Raw genomic sequence first — 20,409 nt, forward strand, 5'->3', positions numbered from 1 at the left:
TTCTTTCCCCATTGAATGGAGTTGATACCCTTGTCAAAGATCAGTTGGCATAGACTTAACAGATTTATTACTAAACTTAGTTCTATTCCATTTGTCTCTATGTCTGTCCTTATGCTAGCACCACAGTTTTGATTACTGTAGCTATGTACTAAGTTTTGAAATTGGAAATAAGTCCTTCAAGTTAGTTGTTCTCTTTCAAGATGGTTTTGGTTTTTGGAAGCCATGTGGCATTCCATGAGTTTAAGGGTCAGCCTTTCCTTTTCTGCAAAAAGGGCCATTGGAGTTTTGATATGGATTGCACTCAATCTGTAGAGTTCTTAGGGTGTATTGACATCATGACAATATTAAGTCTTCCTACTCAGGAGTTTGGGGTGTCTTTTATTTAGGTCTTCTTTAATCTCTCTCAGCAATCTTTTCTAATTTTGAATGTACTAGTCTTTTACCTCCTTGTTTAAATTTATTTCCAGATATTTTATTCTTTTAGATGTTATTGTAAATGGAGTTGCTTTCTTAATTTTCTTGAGTTACTCATTCTTAATAATATAATAGTTATTATAGCAGTAACATTTGTCTTCAGTACCATTCTAAATACTTATTTTTTAAGAAAGATTTTATTTATTTATTAATGAGGGACACACATACAGAGGGAGAGGAAGAGACACAGGCAGAGGGAGAAGCAGGCTCCATGCAGGGAGCCTGATGTGGGATTCAATCCCGGGTCTCCAGGATCAGGCCCTGGGCTGAAGGCAGCGCTAAACCGCTGAGCCACCCGGGCTGCCCCATTCTAAATACTTACGTGCTTTACCTCATGTAATTCTTTTTTTCCTCCAGTATTTTCAACTTTTTCTTCTCTCCTAGATTCTTTCTTTAACATCTTAGATTTTTCTCATCTTAAAATACTTTTCTCTTTCTTCTCCGCTTTATAACCAAACTTATTGGAAAAGTTGACTGCATCTGTTTTTGTTTCCTCTGCTTCCATTCCTTCTCTCATCCTTTCCAGTCTGAAGTCTGGCTCCTAGCTCTACCATCCACTTAAAGCTCTTGAGGCATTCCTAGTGCTCTCTCTGTCACTAAAGCCCTTAAAACTTCAGCTGCATCTGGCATAGTTTGCTCCCTGCATCTTGAAATATTTTCCCCTTTGCCTTTGTGAAATTACATTTTCCTTGTTTTTTTTTTTCTCTGATTGCTTGTGCTTCATCTTTGCTAACTCATCCTACACTATCACTCCTTTACATATGAGAACTCCTCAAAGCTCTGGCTTTATGCTTCTTCTATACTGTCTTAGATACTTCATCTTTTCCCCTAGCTACAGTTAAATTCTGACAACTTCCAAATTTAATCCTTAATCCCAGATTTGCCCTTTGAGCTCTGGGTTCCTTTATCTAATTCATGAGATTGTCTTATAGCTGAATTCACGATTTTCCTTACTTATCTTCCCACAGTTCCCTCTTACTACTCCCTTCATGGGGGGAGAATATATAGTTTTCTATGTGCTTTTCCTGATCTTTTGATCCATTCATATAGGTAGACTAGCAATCATCCCTGATTCTGTCTTCTTCCTTGTTACCCGTGAAGCACTAAGTCCTAAAGATTATAGCTTCTGAATATCAAATCTGTTTATTTCTTAATACTACTGCCAACAACCTAGTCTCCTTGTTATGATCCTTCCTCCAATGTGAGGATTAGGCCTGCATGTCAGTCATGTGATCTTTGAGTCTCAGCCTCTCATCTCTCATAGACGATGGTTTAAACCAACAAAACATAAGCACTCTGTAAATCTTGAAACAAAAGTTTTTTTTTTCTTTTCCCTAAACAGTGCATAGTCTGCTGAAATGCAAATCTGCCTGTAACTTAAACTTTTTACATTTTTTTTCTAGGGCAGTTTTGCTTCTAGCCGTATCTTTCATTCTAGGGAAATGACCCTATTTAAAGGGTGAATGTGTATTCCAGAAAAAAGAACAGTCTTCCCCAAAGGTAATAGGGAAGTTTTCATTACTTCATGCAAAAATAGAAAACCTGTTCACAGTCCTCTGTTTGGAGCTAACTTTCTAAAATTCCTGTTTGTCCATTCCCTATTTGACTGAACATTTCCAGAGAATAGTAGGACTTCTGTGTAGGTTCTCCTTAGAGAAGCAGTTCTTAACTAAAGTCTATGGATAAACTATAAAGAGAAGGTATGAGAACCCCTGAAATAGAAATTTCTAAGTACCAATTTCCCCATCTATAGAATGGAATTTTAGATAGTCTCCATTTCATAAGATTATTGTGAGGATATAAGGGGATAATTAAAATAGATGTGAAAAGCCTAGCGTCGTACCCAGTGAACAGTTACTTTATTTAATATTATAGCAGGGGGATTATATTATAAGACAAAGGCAATAAGGCTTACAGCAGCATGTAGCAGAGAGGATGAGACCTACTGCAGTTACTTTTAAAAGCATTTGTGGAAGGAGAGGAATAGCAGAGAGTCTGGTCCCAGTAACTACAAGGGACCTTTATTTTCGCATCTTGGAGTTGCTGTGACTCTGACTGGGGCTAAGTTATAACTATGGACCAGAGCCTGGGCAGCATGAAAAAACAAATGGGTAAATATAACGGGGTCAAATTCACTTGTAATGCAATGCAGGTGAGCAGAGAAAATGTCTTTAGTCTGTAGCAGACCTGTGTTCTGTATGACACCGCCACCCCTCGCCCTGCCCAGGCCACATCATGATAATTACTGGAAATAGAGGAGCTAACCATGTATTTTCCCAGTCTGTTCAGACCTTGCTCTGGTAATTTTACCATGTTCTTTAAATAATTACCAGCTCTCTTGCATAAGAATACTCAGTTTCTTAGCCTCTTTCCTCTTCCACCCTGTGCTTCTGTCCCTAGGGTTGAGTCGAGTCGAGTGTATGTGATGGTTGGGTCTATAGCTTTTACTGCCTCATATGGCATTGAAGAGAAGGCGACCTCATGAATTTCAGTTGGTGTTTGGGTGTGACTGCCCTCCCTCATCTGCCTTTCTCTGCTGGGCCCTAACAGTGGAGCCCAGAGTTGATATAACTTGTAGTCTGATCTTGCTTTCAGTTTAGAGCACAGAAGTGTTTTGGCTTCATCTTGCCTCCTCATGGCATTACAAATCCCCCTTGAGGCTGCAAGGCCTTTTGTCTAGCTTGCTAGCCCAGTGGCCTGTCTTCCTCTTCAGTTTTGGGGTCAGTGTCCCACAATAACGGACTCCCATTGGCTCTTAGGATCCACGTCACTTGAGGCCAAGGATTCTATAATTAGTCTGTCTTTCCTGATTGTACTCCAGCTCTGTCGGTGAGGCTGGGCAGTCCTGAATAGGTGTCGGACCTCAGCTCTGCCATCTGTGCCCTCTCTCTGCCCTCTGTGATTCCTCATCACCCTCTTTTGGGGCCAGAACTCAAGAGGCCAGATCTCAGGAAAATTGGGACACACATCTCTCTTACCATCTCTTTTCTCCTTCCTGCCTCCTGGAAATTGGTAGTAAGCCCATTTTTTTTTGTATTTCTTATTACTGTTAATATTCAATAGACATAGAAATTATTCTGTCCAAATGTTACAAAGGTTTCTGAACACGTTCAATTTCTGTACTTATCCATCATGGGCCAGTAAGAAATAGTAATGGCGAGCAGCCCACTTTGGTTCATGGCCTCCTTCCTAATTCCTGCTAAGCCTTAGTGGTAGACAGTGGCATCTTCTCTAAACCCCAGGAGAGCACCTGGGGCCTCTTAAGATGTGGATGGAAATGGAAGGAATTTAGAAAATACTCTTCCTAGGACTGTGATCTATCTTGAAAGGCTACTCTCATGCTGCAAAATTCTTTTTTTTTTTTTTTTTAAGATTTTATTTATTTGACAGCGAGCACAAGCAGGGGGAGCACCAGGCAGAGGGAGAGGGAGAAGCAAGCTCCCCATTGAGCAGAGGGCCCAACATGGGGCTGAATCCCAGGACCCTTGGATTCCTGGGATCATGACCTGAGCTGAAGGCAAACACTTAACTGACTGAGCCACCCAGGTGCTGCTGCAAAATCCTTTCTCAATGCCCAAAACTGAATATTACTTTCCATATTTCTACTGTCCAGATGGGTGCCTTGTGTGGCCCACCTAAATGTCATGAGCTCAGAAAGGCAGACTAGAAAACCACATTTGTAATTTTCAGACTCTATCCCTGTTATGCTGTTTTGTAACCCTGGCAGACAATGGAACAAAACCCTAGTTTTGTTAATAAACCCTAATTTTTGCTGTGAGATTGTATTGCTTCTGTGAGGAGCTTACATTATTTTCTTCTCAAATAGCCCCAACCTTCATCTACTCATTTTTTCTCTTTTTGCAATGAAGTAAAGAAAAGCTAAGAAAATGATTACCTGCATAAATATTTAATGATGGCCAGGTAGTACAAGCAGTAAGGTGTTTTCAATTTCTGTTCTCTGCAGGAACTAAGGTTAAAAACAGAACAGGAAGAAGCTCTGAAACTGAAACCTGAGGACCCTGATGCATTTAAGATGAAAAAGAGAAAAGGTTCGTTTGGAAGTATAGACCAACTCCAGGTTTGTCGATTCTATTTAGTGTTTGCAGTTTTCTCTTTGCTCTGATGATTGTCTAAATAGAGGTAAAAGTAGCGAATTCTAAATAAAATCTTTAAGCACTAGACTTACCACTTGAGTGCACATTTTCTAGTATTTCTCCCAAAACTTTTCTGTCATTAAAAAATACTCTCAGGGGTGCCTGGGTGGCTCATTTGGTTAAGCATCTGTGGCTCAGGTCATATAGTCTCGGGTTCCTGGGATCGAGCCCCACATCAGGCTCCTTGCTCAGTGGGGAGTTTGCTTCTCTATCTGTCCTCCTTACTCATTCTTTCTCTCTTTTTTTTTTTTAATTTTTATTTATTTATGATAGTCACACACACAGAGAGAGAGAGGCAGAGACATAGAGGGAGAAGCAGGCTCCATGCACCGGGAGCCCGATGTGGGATTCGATCCCAGGTCTCCGGGATCGCGCCCTGGGCCAAAGGCAGGTGCCAAACCGCTGCGCCACCCAGGGATCCCTCTTTCTCTTTTAGATAAATAAAATCTTGAAAAAAAATTTACTCTCATCCAGAAATGTACTGTATTTTTACTTCAGTAGAAATGGATTTATTTGAAGGTTTTAGAATGTTAACATGAAATCCATGTTCACTTGATTGATATGGGAATAAAGACTGCTTTATTCCCATGGAAACAATAGATTTCTTTTTTTTTTTTTTTTTTTGGAAACAATAAATTTCTAAAATCAGAGCCGTCCCATTCCTACATAACCAAATTGTATATGCACCATATATGATGAATTAAAAAAATTTTTGTTTTAGTGTCACATTTGAAAAATGAAATCAAGGGGCACTTGGATGGCTCAGTTAGTTAAGCATCTGACTCTTGATTTTGGCTTAGGTCATGATCTCAGGGTCTTGAGATTGAGCCCTGCATCAGGCTCTGCACTGAGTGTAGAGCCTGCTTGGGATTCTCTCTCCCTCTGCCCCTCCTTTTGTCTCTCTCTCTCTCAAAAAAAAAAAAAAAAAAAAAAAAAAAAAAGAAAGAAAGAAAACCATAAACTGATCACAGAAATAAAATTTTAGTTTTATGTAAATTCAAAATGGCAGTTCTAAAAATCTAACTGAAAGAAAAATAGGCACTTAAAACTTCAATTACACTCAAATACTAACTTATCACCTTAATTCTAAAAAAATTATTTACTCTTTCTTTAATTTTATGTATATCTTAGTAGTAAAATTTAGGACATAAATATATTCCCAGTTATTTATTTTACTGGTGTTTTCGACATTAGTTAAAGTGCTGTCACTGACATTCTGTGCTGCTTGGCAATAACATTTCTGGGCAGAAAGGGTATGTTGGGGAATAGGAGAGGTAGGAATGCATAGAATAATGAGAACTGCTTTTCAAAATGTTAAAGATCTAGATTTTAAAAACAATAATAAAAAGAGCCGGTGGCTCAGTGCTTTAGCGCCGCCTCCAGCGCAGGACGTGATCCTGGAGACCCGGGATCGAGTTCCACGTCGGGCTCCCTGCATGGAGCCTACTTCTCCCTCTGCCTGTGTCTCTGCCTCTCTCTCTGTGTCTCTCATGTATGAATAAATAAAATCTTTTAAAAAAAATTGTCATTTGTTCTTTAAAAAATAATAATAATAAAAAGATTTCCACAGCTGGCACTGTGTTGGGTTAAAAATATTAATAAATAAAAAACAAAGCTTGGTATTTTTTTAATACTTCAAAAAAAACCCACTTTCTAGAATTTGACCCTAAACAAGAACAAAATTATAAGATAATTGGTGTGGGTATCTGAAGAGCTTAGGACATTGATTTGTTCTGAAGCTCCTTTATAAGAAAACATAAAATTGGAAATATGTAATAGGAACCTTTGCTATAAAAAGACAAATCAAGAAATTTTCAGAAAACTTACTAAGATACAGTGAATTATACAAATCATAACCTTTATGTCAAATGCAGAAAAATCCACTCACATTTTTTCCCTAAAAAATATGTATTATATGGACTCCTACCCATCCTCAAAGCACTGCTAAAATATTACTTACTCTGTGAGGCCAGTACTGACATTTCTTCCATTTCCCAGACAGAGCCAATCTCTCCCTCCATTTTTATGGACATGGTACCTAGGAGTTAGGTATATATAGTATTTATTATCAACATATTTTTGGGGTTTCTCTCCTGTCCTGGGAATGGACCTTACAAAAGACCTGTTATTCATCTTTCAGATCCTACTCACAGTCAAGGAGTGTTTGTAGAATATGTTTTAGTTAATTGGTAGACTGTCAGTAGGGTCTCTATATGTGGAGTTTCTAAGGTAGAGCCAGATATAACAAAACTAAAGTATTTCTGTAGTTGCTTTGGGATATCCTTCCTATTCCTTATGATTATAGAGCTACTATTTTAGGTTTCAATATTATTTGGATGGGATAGTGCATATAGGATCATGCTATCTAGGTCTGGATGGAGGACCTAGCTCTGGATCTAGTTTGTATTGGCCACATTGCCTTTTTTTTTCCTCATGCATATTCACTCATTGTTTTATTTTTTTTTTATTTTTTTTTTTTCCCTCTTATGTCACTTTATTTTTTGAATGTTAAGAAAAATCATGTATTCAGAAAAGCTTTGTAAACTAGAAAGAATTTCTTAAGGCAAGACATCATTAAAAGGCACACACACTTATTAAAAAATATTTCTGGGTTCACAGGGAACATTTCAAGAGGTCCTTGGTATCCCTTAGCTGTTGAAGAAATGACTTATTGTGAGATACTTAGATTTGTGCTTTCGGTCTTTCTACTGATGTTTTCTTTTTTTTTTTTTTTTTTTTTTTTTTTTTTTTTATTTATTTATTTTATTTTTTTATTTTTTTATTTTTATTTTTTTTTAAAGGCATTTTTTTTTTATTGGTGTTCAGTTTACTAACGTACAGAATAATACCCAGTGCCCGTCACCCATTCACTCCCACCCCCCGCCCTCCTCCCCTTCTACCACCCCTAGTTCGTTTCCCAGAGTTAGCAGTCTTTACGTTCTGTCTCCCTTTCTGATATTTCCCACACATTTCTTCTCCCTTCCCTTATTTTCCCTTTCACTATTATTTATATTCCCCAAATGAATGAGAACATATAATGTTTGTCCTTCTCCGACTGACTTACTTCACTCAGCATAATACCCTCCAGTTCCATCCACGTTGAAGCAAATGGTGGGTATTTGTCATTTCTAATAGCTGAGTAATATTCCATTGTATACATAAACCACATCTTCTTTATCCATTCATCTTTCGTTGGACACCGAGGCTCCTTCCACAGTTTGGCTATAGTGGCCATTGCTGCTAGAAACATCGGGGTGCAGGTGTCCCGGCGTTTCATTGCATTTGTATCTTTGGGGTAAATCCCCAACAGTGCAATTGCTGGGTCGTAGGGCAGGTATATTTTTAACTGTTTGAGGAACCTCCACACAGTTTTCCAGAGTGGCTGCACCAGTTCACATTCCCACCAACAGTGTAAGAGGGTTCCCTTTTCTCCGCATCCTCTCCAACATTTGTTGTTTCCTGCCTTGTTAATTTTCCCCATTCTCACTGGTGTGAGGTGGTATCTCATTGTAGTTTTGATTTGTATTTCCCTGATGGCAAGTGATGCAGAGCATTTTCTCATATGCATGTTGGCCATGTCTATGTCTTCCTCTGTGAGATTTCTGTTCATGTCTTTTGCCCATTTCATGATTGGATTGTTTGTTTCTTTGGTGTTGAGTTTAATAAGTTCTTTATAGATCTTGGAAACTAGCCCTTTATCTGATATGTCATTTGCAAATATCTTCTCCCATTCTGTAGGTTGTCTTTGAGTTTTGTTGACTGTATCCTTTGCTGTGCAAAAGCTTCTTATCTTGATGAAGTCCCAATAGTTCATTTTTGCTTTTGTTTCTTTTGCCTTTGTGGATGTATCTTGCAAGAAGTTACTACGGCCGAGTTCAAAAAGGGTGTTGCCTGTGTTCTTCTCTAGGATTTGGATGGAATCTTGTCTCACATTTAGATCTTTCATCCATTTTGAGTTTATCTTTGTGTATGGTGAAAGAGAGTGGTCTAGTTTCATTCTTCTGCATGTGGATGTCCAATTTCCCCAGCACCATTTATTGAAGAGACTGTCTTTCTTCCAATGGATAGTCTTTCCTCCTTTATCGAATATTAGTTGCCCATAAAGTTCAGGGTCCACTTCTGGATTCTCTATTCTGTTCCACTGATCTATGTGTCTGTTTTTGTGCCAGTACCACACTGTCTTGATGACCACAGCTTTGTAGTACAACCTGAAATCTGGCATTGTGATGCCCCCAGATATGGTTTTCTTTTTTAAAATTCCCCTGGCTATTCGGGGTCTTTTCTGATTCCACACAAATCTTAAAATAATTTGTTCTAACTCTCTGAAGAAAGTCCATGGTATTTTGATAGGGATTGCATTAAACGTGTATATTGCCCTGGGTAACATTGACATTTTCACAATATTAATTCTGCCAATCCATGAGCATGGAATATTTTTCCATCTCTTTGTGTCTTCCTCAATTTCTTTCAGAAGTGTTCTATAGTTTTGAGGGTATAGATCCTTTACATCTTTGGTGAGGTTTATTCCTAGGTATCTTATGCTTTTGGGTGCCACTCATTGTTTTAATATAGATTTCTAGGCACCATTTTTATTAATCTGGAGAAGAATTAGAAAATAGTACTGTATTGATTTGTTTTCGTATTATTTGTTGCTTAGCTGGCATTGCTTCATTACTATGTCCACAGTGCAGATGGGTGCTTGGTAAAGTTCATATTCCATTCATATTTTTGTTTTCTTTGTTTCTGGGTGTCCTCAATTCAAGAGAACACTAAGCTGCTTGTTTTAGAAATCTTTCCAGCTCTGTTTATCTTATAATTCCTTGATGTTGACAGGTTAGAGTGTAGAGTATATTTCCATGCTCTTATCATATGTGTCTTCCACTGTGTGTATTCATTTATTCACTTCATTGATAAATTGATGGATTCAGGCATTCATCCAATCATTTAACATTTTATTGAAGGCCAGTCATGGGCTAGGAAGTATACCAGGCACTGGGGATAGAGAGGGAGAGAAGACAGTCTCTGCAGTCCATCAAGGAGCTCAAGCAGCAGAGACAGACTGTAGAGCAGCCAGCAGCGTAAGTGCTGTGATGCAGGCATGCTTGCTCCTCTGCGACAGAGAAAAAGATCCCGAGCATGTTCTCAGAACTGTCTCTTAATATATACATAGAAAATTGTCAGCTCTTTCTCAGTGAGCCTAGAAAATCCCAGGCTCGAACAGATATTGGGGAATACATCTTAATTCCTTATAAAACACAGCAAGGTGTTAACCAGAACCACTTCTTGATGGGTTTTGACAGGAACACTGTCTTAGTATTCTCACTGAGAGTTATTCAGTGTTCACTTAATGTCTTCCAGATGGTTAAAAAATGTTCACTTGAGGTGTTTTAGCCAATCAGAAGTTATGTTATTACCATGTACATCTTATGGCAGAAGAAAAACAAATGATGTAACATTTCTTTGGGATTTTAATATAGAAACTGGACGAGCAAAAGAAATGGTTAGATGAAGAAGTAGAGAAAGTCCTGAACCAACGCCAAGAATTGGAGGAGCTGCAAGAAGACTTAAAGAAGCGAGAGGCCATAGTTTGTAAGAAGGAGGCCCTGTTAAAGGAGAAGAGCCACCTGGAGAATAAGAAGTTGAGATCAAGTCAGGTATTCTCTTTGTTATGCTCTTTGATTGTGGTTGTAAGCCATTGAAACTGGGATTTTTTTTCCTAAGAAGTAAATCATACCACTGTGAAATTAGAAACCAAAAGAGGGATTCCTGGGTGGCTCAGCGGTTTAGCACCTGCCTTTGGCCCAGGGTGCGATCCTGGAGTCTTGGGATCGAGTCCCACGTCGGGCTCCCGGCATGGAGCCTGCTTCTCCCTCCTCCTGTGTCTCTGCCTCTCTCTCTCTCTCTCTCTCTATCATGGATAAATAAATAAATAAATAAATAAATCTTAAAAAAAAAAAAAAAGAAACCGAAAAGAAAACTCTTCTGGTTTTCAATGTATTTTCCATGTTAGTGTTTATTTAATGAGTACGGGTAAAATCTCTTGCAATTTTGAAATCCAGTGTTAAGTGTTCTGCCAAGTATGATTTATTGTTAACTTTTTTGGTATTTTATTTTATTTTATTTTATTTTATTTTTTTAATAATAAATTTATTTTTTATTGGTGTTCAGTTTGCCAACATACAGAATAACACCCAGTGCTCATCCCATCAAGTGCCCCCCTCAGTGCCTGTCACCCATTCACCCCCACCCCCTGCCCTCTCCCCTTCCACCACCCCTAGTTCGTTTCCCAGAGTTAGGAGTCTTCATGTTCTGTCTCCCTTTCTGATATTTCCTACCCATTTCTTCTCCCTTCCCTTCTATTCCCTTTCACTATTATTTATATTCCCCAAATGAATGAGACCATGTAATGTTTGTCCTTCTCTGATTGACTTATTTCACTCAGCATAATACCCTCCAGTTCCATCCACGTCGAAGCAAATGGTGGGTATTTGTCGTTTCTAATGGCTGAGTAACATTCCATTGTATACATAAACCACATCTTCTTTATCCATTCATCTTTTTTGGTATTTTAAAAATTATGGTAAAATATACATAAAATTTGCCATTTTAACCATTTTTCAGTATATAATTCAGTGACACTAGTTACATTCACAGTGCTTTTTTGTATTTATTTATTTATTCATTCATTCATTCATTCATTCATTCATTCATGAGAGACAGAGAGAGAGAGGCAGAGACACAGGCAGAGGGAGAAGCAGGCTCCATGCAGGGAGCCTGACGTGGAACTCGATCCCAGGACTCCAGGATCATGCCCTGGGCCAAAGGCAGGCACTAAACTGCTGAGCCACCCAGGGATCCCCACATTCACAGTGTTATACAACTGTCACCCTATTTCCAAAACATTTTATGGACCCAAACACAAAGTCTATAACCATGAACCAAGAGATTCCCCTGGCAACTTCTTTATAAGTGGATATTTAAGAAATAAATTGTACCATTTGATGCTGTGTAGAGAGCATTGGTAATTTGGAAAAATAGACTTAAAAATGATCTATTACTGCTACCCAAAGTTAGGTATTTGCAGGGTTCCTCTAGAAGAAAGATTTTATGTAATTAAGATTTGTTCACTTTCAATTTATGACAACTTGGGGACCTTTATAAGAACTTTGGCTGGAGAACTTGGGTTATATGAATCAAAAAACTGATTTTATGAAGGAATTTGTCTCAATTTCAAGTTCTGAAAAGGAATGATTGTGGAGAGAGTAGAAGAACCAGGAGATACTCTTTTGGATGTAGCTATAGATACTTTCAACAATAGCACCAGTAGCATCTGAAAATGAAGCTGGCTTGCCCCAGACATGAAGAGGACTTTCTACCCAGTAGGCCAAAAACAGTTTACACGTTAAGAAAGAGAACAGAGGGGATCAGTGACCTGCTTATTCTGCCTTTCAGCCAGGTCAGTAGGATCTGAGATGATGGTGGTGTGTTCTTAACCTCTCTATTTCAAACATGGAGACCTGTATTTACCTCTGCTCTGTCTTCAATTCCCCAGTCATGTTGAATAGCTATTAGCACTAGGCTGTGGGACACAGGGGTAGGAGCAGCCCCTCCGACCAGCCTAGTTGCTGGTGCTGTATCCAGGTAGCTTGTGCACACTGCCTGTCAGGGTTAAGTTTTAAAAGCGATCTCCCAAAACATGTAAATGACAGCAAAAGAGATGAACAAACTAATATATCAAGTGAGTAAATAGAAAATAAACTGGGACATTTATTATATGCTCTGTATCACCAAAGAATAAAGAGCAAAAAAATAAAAAGGAATGAGGAGGAAAATCTTCCTGAAATAAGTTTATTAGTGATCTAACAACAACAAAATAAATTTTTAAAAATGAAGTTTTCTACTTCCAACAAGATGTAAAATTTAATACCATATTGAAATAAGTAGAGTACAGATAAATGAAACCCCAGCAGAGCAAAGCAAAATTGATTCTTTGAAGATCATTTTAATGAAACAGAAGAGAGATTTGAGACTGTTACATTGCTGGGTTCTTTTCTGAACAAAAGGTGTAAGTAGATTACATTTATTTCAGTGTTTAAGAAATCAAAATTCGGTCCTATGCATTTTGGACAAGGAACATGATATAAAAAAACTATTTTCATACCATTTATGATTTCAACTCAAAGTGAGTCAAAGACCTAAATATGAGGTAAAACTATAAAACTCTTAGAAGAAAACTAAAGTGTAAATCTTTGTTACCTTGGATTAAGCAATGGTTTCTGTGATATTATATCTGAAGCACAAGCAACAGAAGAAACAGATAAATTGGACTTCATCACAGTTAAAAGCATTTGTTATGCAAAGGCCACCATCAAAAAAAGTGGGTTTTGAAAAGACAACCCACAGAATGGAGAAAAATTTTTATAGATCATAAACCTGATAAAGGAATTGTATCTAGAATATATAAAGAAGTCATAACTTAATAATAAAAAGACAACTCAATTAAAAAATGGACAAAAGATTTAATAGACATTTCTCAAATAAGATATACAAATGGCCAATAAACATATGAAATAATGTTCAACATTATTAGCCATCAGGAAAATGCAAATCAAAACATAGATGAGACCCTGCTTTACACTTACTAGGATGGATAGCTGTGGTCAGAAAAAAAGATGAGAAGTGTTGGTGACTATATGAAGGAATTGGAATACTCATACGCTGCTTGTGGGATTGTAAAATGGTGCAGTTGCCTTGGATAACTACGTTGTAGTTCCTCAAAAAGTTAAACACAGAGTTATTGCATGGATAAAGAGAATGGATATTGAACAGATAAAGTGGTATATCCATACTATGGAATATTACTCAGCAAGAGGAAGGAATGAAGTTCTGATCCATGCTACCACATGGATGAACCCCAAAAACATTGTGTTAAGGGAAAGAAGCCAGCCACAAAAGAACACATATTGTCTGGCTCCATTTATATCAATGTGCAGATGAGGCAATTGCATAGAGATAGAAAGTAGAGTAGTGGTTACTGAGGGCTGGGTCAGGGATTGGGGAAGAAATGAAATGATTGCTAGTGCACATGAGGTTTCACTTTGGGGAGCAATGAAAACGTTCTCAAATTGATTATGGTGATGGATGCACAACTGTGCAACTCACAACTGTGAATATACTAAGATCCATCAAATTATATCCTTTAAATAGGCGACTTAAGGGTGCCTGGTTGGCTCTGTTGGTGGAGTATGTGACTCTTGATCTTGGGGTTGTGAGTTTGAGCCCCACATTGGGTATAGAGATAACTTTTAAAAAGTCTCAATCAATCAATCAATCAATAGGTGAACTGCATGTAAATTATCTCTCAGTAAAGCTATTATTAAAAAAAAAAAGCTGTATGGCCATAAAGGGAAAAAAGATACAAAAGATTACCAAGAAATGTAAAATAGAAGGCAATAGATAAGTGCTTACTAAGCAGGGGGAGGCTGAAATCCAAGTGCCTTGAGAGGATCGTGAATGAGAGGCTGACTGTAGCATTCGCTTTTTTTTTTTTTATTTTTAAAATAATAACAGCTTTATGAGAGAATTCACATAGAATAAGAAAAGATGGGACACCTGGGTAGCTTAGTGGTTGAGCGTCTGCCTTTGGCTCAGGTTGTGATCCTGGGGTCTTAGGATCGAGTCTTGCATCAGGCTCTGCATGGGGAGCCTTTTCTATTTCTGCCTCTCTCTGTGTGTTTCTCATGAATAAATAAATAAAATCTTTTAAAAAAAGAATTAAAAAAGACTCAGAGGAGAACCTGAGTGGTTCAGTCCATTAACTGTACAACTCTTGGCTTCCACTCAGGTCATGATTTCATGGTTGTGAGATCCAGCCCCCTCTGGGGCTCTGCACTCAGCACATAGTCTGCCTAGGAGTCTCTCTCCCTCTCCCTTCCTCTCCCCCTGCTCATGTGCATTCTCGCTGTGTCTCTCTCTATACAAATAAATAAAACCTGAAAGAAAAAAAAAAGACTCAGAAACAAAGTGACCCAGATTTTTGGAAGGCAGGACTGAAGCATAAAGATGAAAGCAGGGCATCATCAGGAAACCATCCTTTTCTCACTCTGAGGCTAAACGCTTTATTTTCTGAAGGTTGAACCAGGTATAGCAGAAGGTTGGAGTAAATCAAAATACTCAAAACAGGGAATGAATGAAAGCCTAGTCTACATACAAATCCTGAGATAGCCATTTATTTCCTGAATCCTTATTTAGATCCCAGAATGCTGGCAGCCAGATTTATACTTCCCAGCAGGTCATTGGTGGGTTTTCTGAAACCGTCCCTGAAAAAAAGACCTAAAAACACTCTTGGGCCCCCCAACTAAGTGGCCAGACCCTAGATATATCCTGTTGTGACAAAGCATACCCATCACACAATGTATTACCATTTTCATGCTTGACTCTTAAGTGGGACAGCCATGGCAGGAATGCTACTAATGTGAAAGAGAGAGACCAAGAGAAAAAATGAAGCTCAGAGACATTAGAGATAGGGGAAGGAGCTGAAAAAGCTTCCAAAAACCCTTAATATCCTCAAGGTGCTCAAAGATGATGCTCTCTTTATCGTAAAATGAGAATTACTGAATATGTAAAAGTTTGGAGGATAACGTTGAAGAAATATCCCAGAAAGCAAATAAAAGGATACATAGAAAATAGGAGGAAAAAACTTTAGTTGGCAGATAAATCCAGGAAGTAGAACATCCAAGAAATAGGAATTTCAGGAAGATATAGCAGAAAACGAGAGAGGGGATTATCAGAGGCAACATAAATTTCCCAACACTGAAGATGTGAGACTCTAGATCGAAATAGGTCATCAGGGGCCCAGCAAAATGAGGGCCAAACGCTTGCCATTGAGAAGTTTTGAGTATCTCAAGGAAAAGAAAAGATTCTGAAAGTTACCAATTAGAAGAGATGAGTCCTTTGTAAATCTCAACAATCAGAATGGAATTAGACCTCTCAGTCTTCTTTAGTAGAAACTAAAAGACCCGCAGCAGTCTTCTAACTCAGAAGGAAAGTGATTTCCAAACAAGACTTCTCTTTTGAGCCTAACTCTGAATCAAATATGAAGGCAGAATAAGGACATTTTCAGGTGAAAAAATCTCCACCCTAGCCTGTCTCAGAAAACGACTAAGAGGCTGTGCTTCACAAAAATGAGGGCATCAACTATGAAAAAAGAAGGCTCAGCGTCTTGAAAGTGTGACCAACATGGAAATTCCCAGGATAACACCAAAAGGAAGTTCTAGAACAACTAGTTTGGAGCACATGGATGGAGACTTTGGGATAAATGTTTCTAGAATAAAACAAAAATTTCCTGATGTACATTTTGGTCAAATGAAAAAAACAGTGTTGAAAGGAATTGTATAGTTCTGTTGGAGAAGAGTTAGTAGGTAGTACCAAAAGTTGTATCCTATGGAAAATTTTTTTTATACTACTAGGTAATTCAACTATGAATAATATTCACAAAGTCATGTAAACTGATTGATTTAACATAAAACTGCAATATACCTTATATGGGGAGACTCGAGGAGGGGAAGTAGAGGAGGCATGATAGAGCCAGGTCCTTGTCTTCCCCAATAGTCAGTCTGTAGGCAGTATGTGAAATTGGTAATGTTATTTAGAAACATTAACACCAGGAGAAACATCTAGAAAGGTTGAAGATTGTTTCTGGGGAGTGAGACTCAGGTTAAAGGGGATTACTTTAAAAAAATTATAAACCTGTAGTATATATACATACATACTTAGATGCAAAACTTATTTTAAGATTTCTCTTAGGTTAGACCATATCAAGTATCTCCATTACTTTAACTGGTGTGTTTTCTGATCAGAGTGAAATAAGAGTAGAAACAAATTGTATATTTAAACAGCAACAAACCAAATCTCAACCTTTAGGGAAATTACATTATTAGTTACAGGCCATATAACTATGTAACAGACCAAGGAAGAAAAGTTTAATTTAAGAAATAATAAAAAAAAGGAAAAATACTAGCTCTCAAAACCAATATTCTGTAGTCTGGTGTGGGCAAGCAATACTTGGCAGTAAATTCAACATTTGAATCTCCCCACTCCTTTTTTTTTTTCTTTTTTGAAAGAGAGAGCATGGGGTAGGGGAGAGGGAGAGAAAGAACCTTAAGCAGGTTCCATGAGCCTCATGCTGGGCTTGATCTCACAACCCTGAGATCATGACTTGGGTCGAAATCAAGAGTCAGTTGTTTAACTGACTGCACCACCCAGGCACTCCTTGAATCTCCTTTTTTTTTTTTTTTTTTTTTTTTTTTTTAAGGCATTTAACTTAAGATTAAAAAAAAAACCAAAATCACCCCCACAAGGGAAAACAATAATGTGGAAGCTAAAAATAAATATATTCAGTTAGTAATTTTCCCTATTTTTAAAATTTATATGCAGTCTGGCTTTTGAGTAACTGTTTTTGGGGTGTTTGGTTGATTGTGTCTTTCTAGATCTTAAACACAGATAGTTTGAAAATATCAACTCGCCTGAACTTGCTGGATCAAGAGTTGTGTGAAAAGAATGCCGAGCTTCAACACAGCACAGCTGAGGAGAAAATAAAGATTGCAGAACAAGTCCAAGCCCTCCAGAAAGAAAAGGATCAGCTACAGAGACGAAGAAATAGTGTGGATGAGAAACTTAAAAATGGTAGTGTGTTAACACCTGAAGTAAGTCAGTATTCTTTAGAACTGGAAGTACTCTATGATGGGTCACTGGGATGATTTCTTCTGTCCTTGTTAACTAAAACATAAAAATGAGAACTCTGGTAAACTTTGTTTCCTTGAGACTGTGTCAGATATAATGAGTTTACCTGGCTCCTATTAAGTGCCACAGTCCATGCTTACCTAGAAACTGTGTTATCCTCACACGGGAGTCTATGAACGTTGCCAGGGCCTGGGAAACTAACCCTAACCTCGAGTAGGGCCCTAACCCTAACCCTTAATCCTAACCCTAACTCCTAACCCCCTCTCAGCCGGGGTTTCTTATGTGACCTCACAGAACACATAATGATTCGAAGGACTCTTTTTCCTCAGTTCTACCAAAGAGAGCACCTACCTTCTCTCTCTACTTCTTTCTTGACTGATACTAGGTCATCTGTTACAGACTATGGATGGCCAGGGCATTCAAGGTTAATTCTTTCAGAGACGCCCAACCTTCGAGAGCATGTTCCAGCCAAGCAGATGCGTGGAATTCAAATCCCAATAAAAATACCTCTGAATATGAGTTCATTTAGAGGAGCATATGGCTCCTCTCACCTTTACTTTTTAAAACTATGTAAAAGATAGTACATTTATTAGCTGCCAGATTGTCTCAGACTTTGTCTTTTGTCAAAATTCTACATCAGTTGGCAATGGTGCTCATCACTTATTTTATCAGACAAGTCTGAATTTTTGAGCATGAATTTTCTCTGGAAATGTTTATTGTCGATGTCCTGTCATGACCAAAGCAAGAGAAAATTGCTAAGAGAAAGTGAGTAGCTGGAAATCATGCACCTTGCTGAATCTTGGATAGTTTTAGATTGGAGAAGAAGTTAAGGAGGCTGGTTAAGAGGAACAGGAGCAAGAATCTCATAAAATTAGACTGTTGTGTCCTGCACGGTTGAAGGGAATTGAAAACTAACTTGATTGGGGGTGGCATAATAAGCCTCACTGCCCCGTTGTAGGGTCTGCATAGCTGTGCAGAGGATCACAGAATCAGGCTGTCCTCCTGAGGGTGTTGAATTGGAAACTGGCCTTGTATATTTGAAGGTATGAGAGCCCAAGATACCACAAAATATGAGTTTTTGAGGAATTCCTGCCTGCCCAGGACTGTTACTAGATCCCATGGAATAAATAAATAAATAAATAAATAAATAAATAAATAAATAAATAGCATTATGCTTCTTTTGAAAAATTCATATTCTCTCTGGGGATAAGAGATATAAGAAAACTCTAAACATAAAAAAAAGCAAGATATAATAATGTAATAAAACCATACTTGTTACATTATTTATACAAAACAATGCAATGGTCATTTGGGGGGAAGACTCATCAAGGCAGCTTTGGTGGATTGGAATCTTGGGCGCAATTATGAAAACCATAATATTGGTAGAAGAAAGAAGGCGTCTGTAAGGTAGAACACCATTAAATAAGGTACAGAGAAGGGCATGAACAAATTATGTTTGCAGAAGGGTAGAGGCCCCATTATCCTCATCCAGAAATACATTTCTCTTTCATGTGGAATTCTGTAACCAAAATTCACTCTGTAGGGTTTGTGGTGAAAAATACAGCATCATGCATAATACCTGTTTAGCAGCCAGTATGGATTGGTTCGAGGGAATTGTGAGCCTCCTGCAGTTGGTGGGGTTCCATTAGCCATGTGAGCCTCTGCAGACTTCTTCCACAAAGTTGGTTCTTCTCAGTGTCACTCAGAGTGGGCTCTACTCTCACCGCTGTCTTAATGTCAGGATTACTATTACCAGATAGATCTGCCAATCGTGGATGATTGGGAACATGAGATTCTGTTGTGACGCAAGACATCAATAAAATCTAGGTGGAATAGTTTGCTATTTTGATCTCTTTAAACCAGTTTAGGATTATTTTCTCTTTCCACAATAAATCAGAATCATTTTTATAATTGTACTCCTTAACAGGAAGTGATAGATTTTAGATTACTATATGAGTACAAGATTACCCAACAATTTAATATAGACAGATACTTTCTGTTTTGGGTAAACTCTAGAAACAAATTTAAAAAAATAGTTCCAACCCCATTTTTCTAATAATGTAGAGCAGTTCAATAAGTGGGATATAGGAAGAAAACATAAGAACTATTATATCTATGTTTATTTCATCTTTTACACTTTGAATTTCATGTTTTATTGTTAGAATGTGCATATAGTATATGGAGAAATATACAAATATGCAATGAATACTTAAAAGTTTTCTCTTTATTTGTTCCTGTTTTTTTGTTTTATTAATAGGGATGTGCGATCTAAACTGTTTGGAGACCACTGCTTTAAGTGGTCATTTAAGTCCTTGCTGCTCTCAGTGTTGTCTCTGGATCAACAGCAGCCTCACCTGGGAGCCTGTTAGAAATGCAGAGCCTCCCCACGCAGGCCTGCTGAATTAGAAATCTGCATTTTAACAAGATCCCTGGTGCATTTGTAAAAAGCAGTGCTCTCTGATAGAGCATAGTCAACTCTTGATAATATATTGTTTGCATTATGGCAGATTTTTCATCCTGGGTCAGTTTTTCATTGACATTCATCTTGCCACACCTATTGCTGGCTAGAGAGAAGCATGAATATTTACATGCTGTAGCCTCACTGGAGTGGGCCATCCTCAGATTCTGGAGTCATACTGTCTTAGACATATGTCAGGACTTCCCTAACTTAGGTCCAAAACTATAGAAACTCAATTTGTTCCAAATTGTTCTCAGACATATATAAAGGCAAACACTTTCCACATTTTTGGTAAAATATCATAGTATGCATTATTCAGAAAGTCAGGTATGTTCTTTGGATAAATCATTTTATTTTCTGGTTCTTCTTATCCATTCATTGATGCAGCTTTCAGGACTTAGGTTTGTTTTTCTTAAAAAGGTGCATCTTATTTTCTTCTCAACAGAGTGATTATCAAATCATCAAATTCTTGATGGTTAGAAATTGCCCAGAGGAACAAAATGGTTGTTGAATATTTTTTTCAAAATGGTTCTTTCTGGATATTTTTATAAAATGGCTTTTAAAACCATTTAAAACCATTTT

At 37.9% G+C, this 20,409-nt stretch overlaps 1 protein-coding gene across 5 annotated transcripts in view; it reads left to right on the forward strand.

Annotated features, from left to right (window-relative positions):
- The window catches only part of KIF27 (kinesin family member 27), an 86,150-nt gene that overhangs the window by 52,666 nt on the left and 13,075 nt on the right, over window positions 1–20,409 (forward strand). For all 5 annotated transcript variants that reach the window (XM_072836520.1, XM_072836543.1, XM_072836554.1 and 2 more), the window contains 3 exons: window positions 4,439–4,552; window positions 10,106–10,282; window positions 17,117–17,332. In XM_072836520.1, coding sequence (XP_072692621.1) covers window positions 4,439–4,552; window positions 10,106–10,282; window positions 17,117–17,332 — 507 coding nt within the window. The remainder of the gene's footprint in view (window positions 1–4,438; window positions 4,553–10,105; window positions 10,283–17,116; window positions 17,333–20,409) is intronic.

This window comes from Canis lupus, chromosome 1 (assembly GCF_048164855.1).
Source record: "Canis lupus baileyi chromosome 1, mCanLup2.hap1, whole genome shotgun sequence".
Classification (NCBI taxonomy): Eukaryota; Metazoa; Chordata; class Mammalia; order Carnivora; family Canidae; genus Canis; species Canis lupus.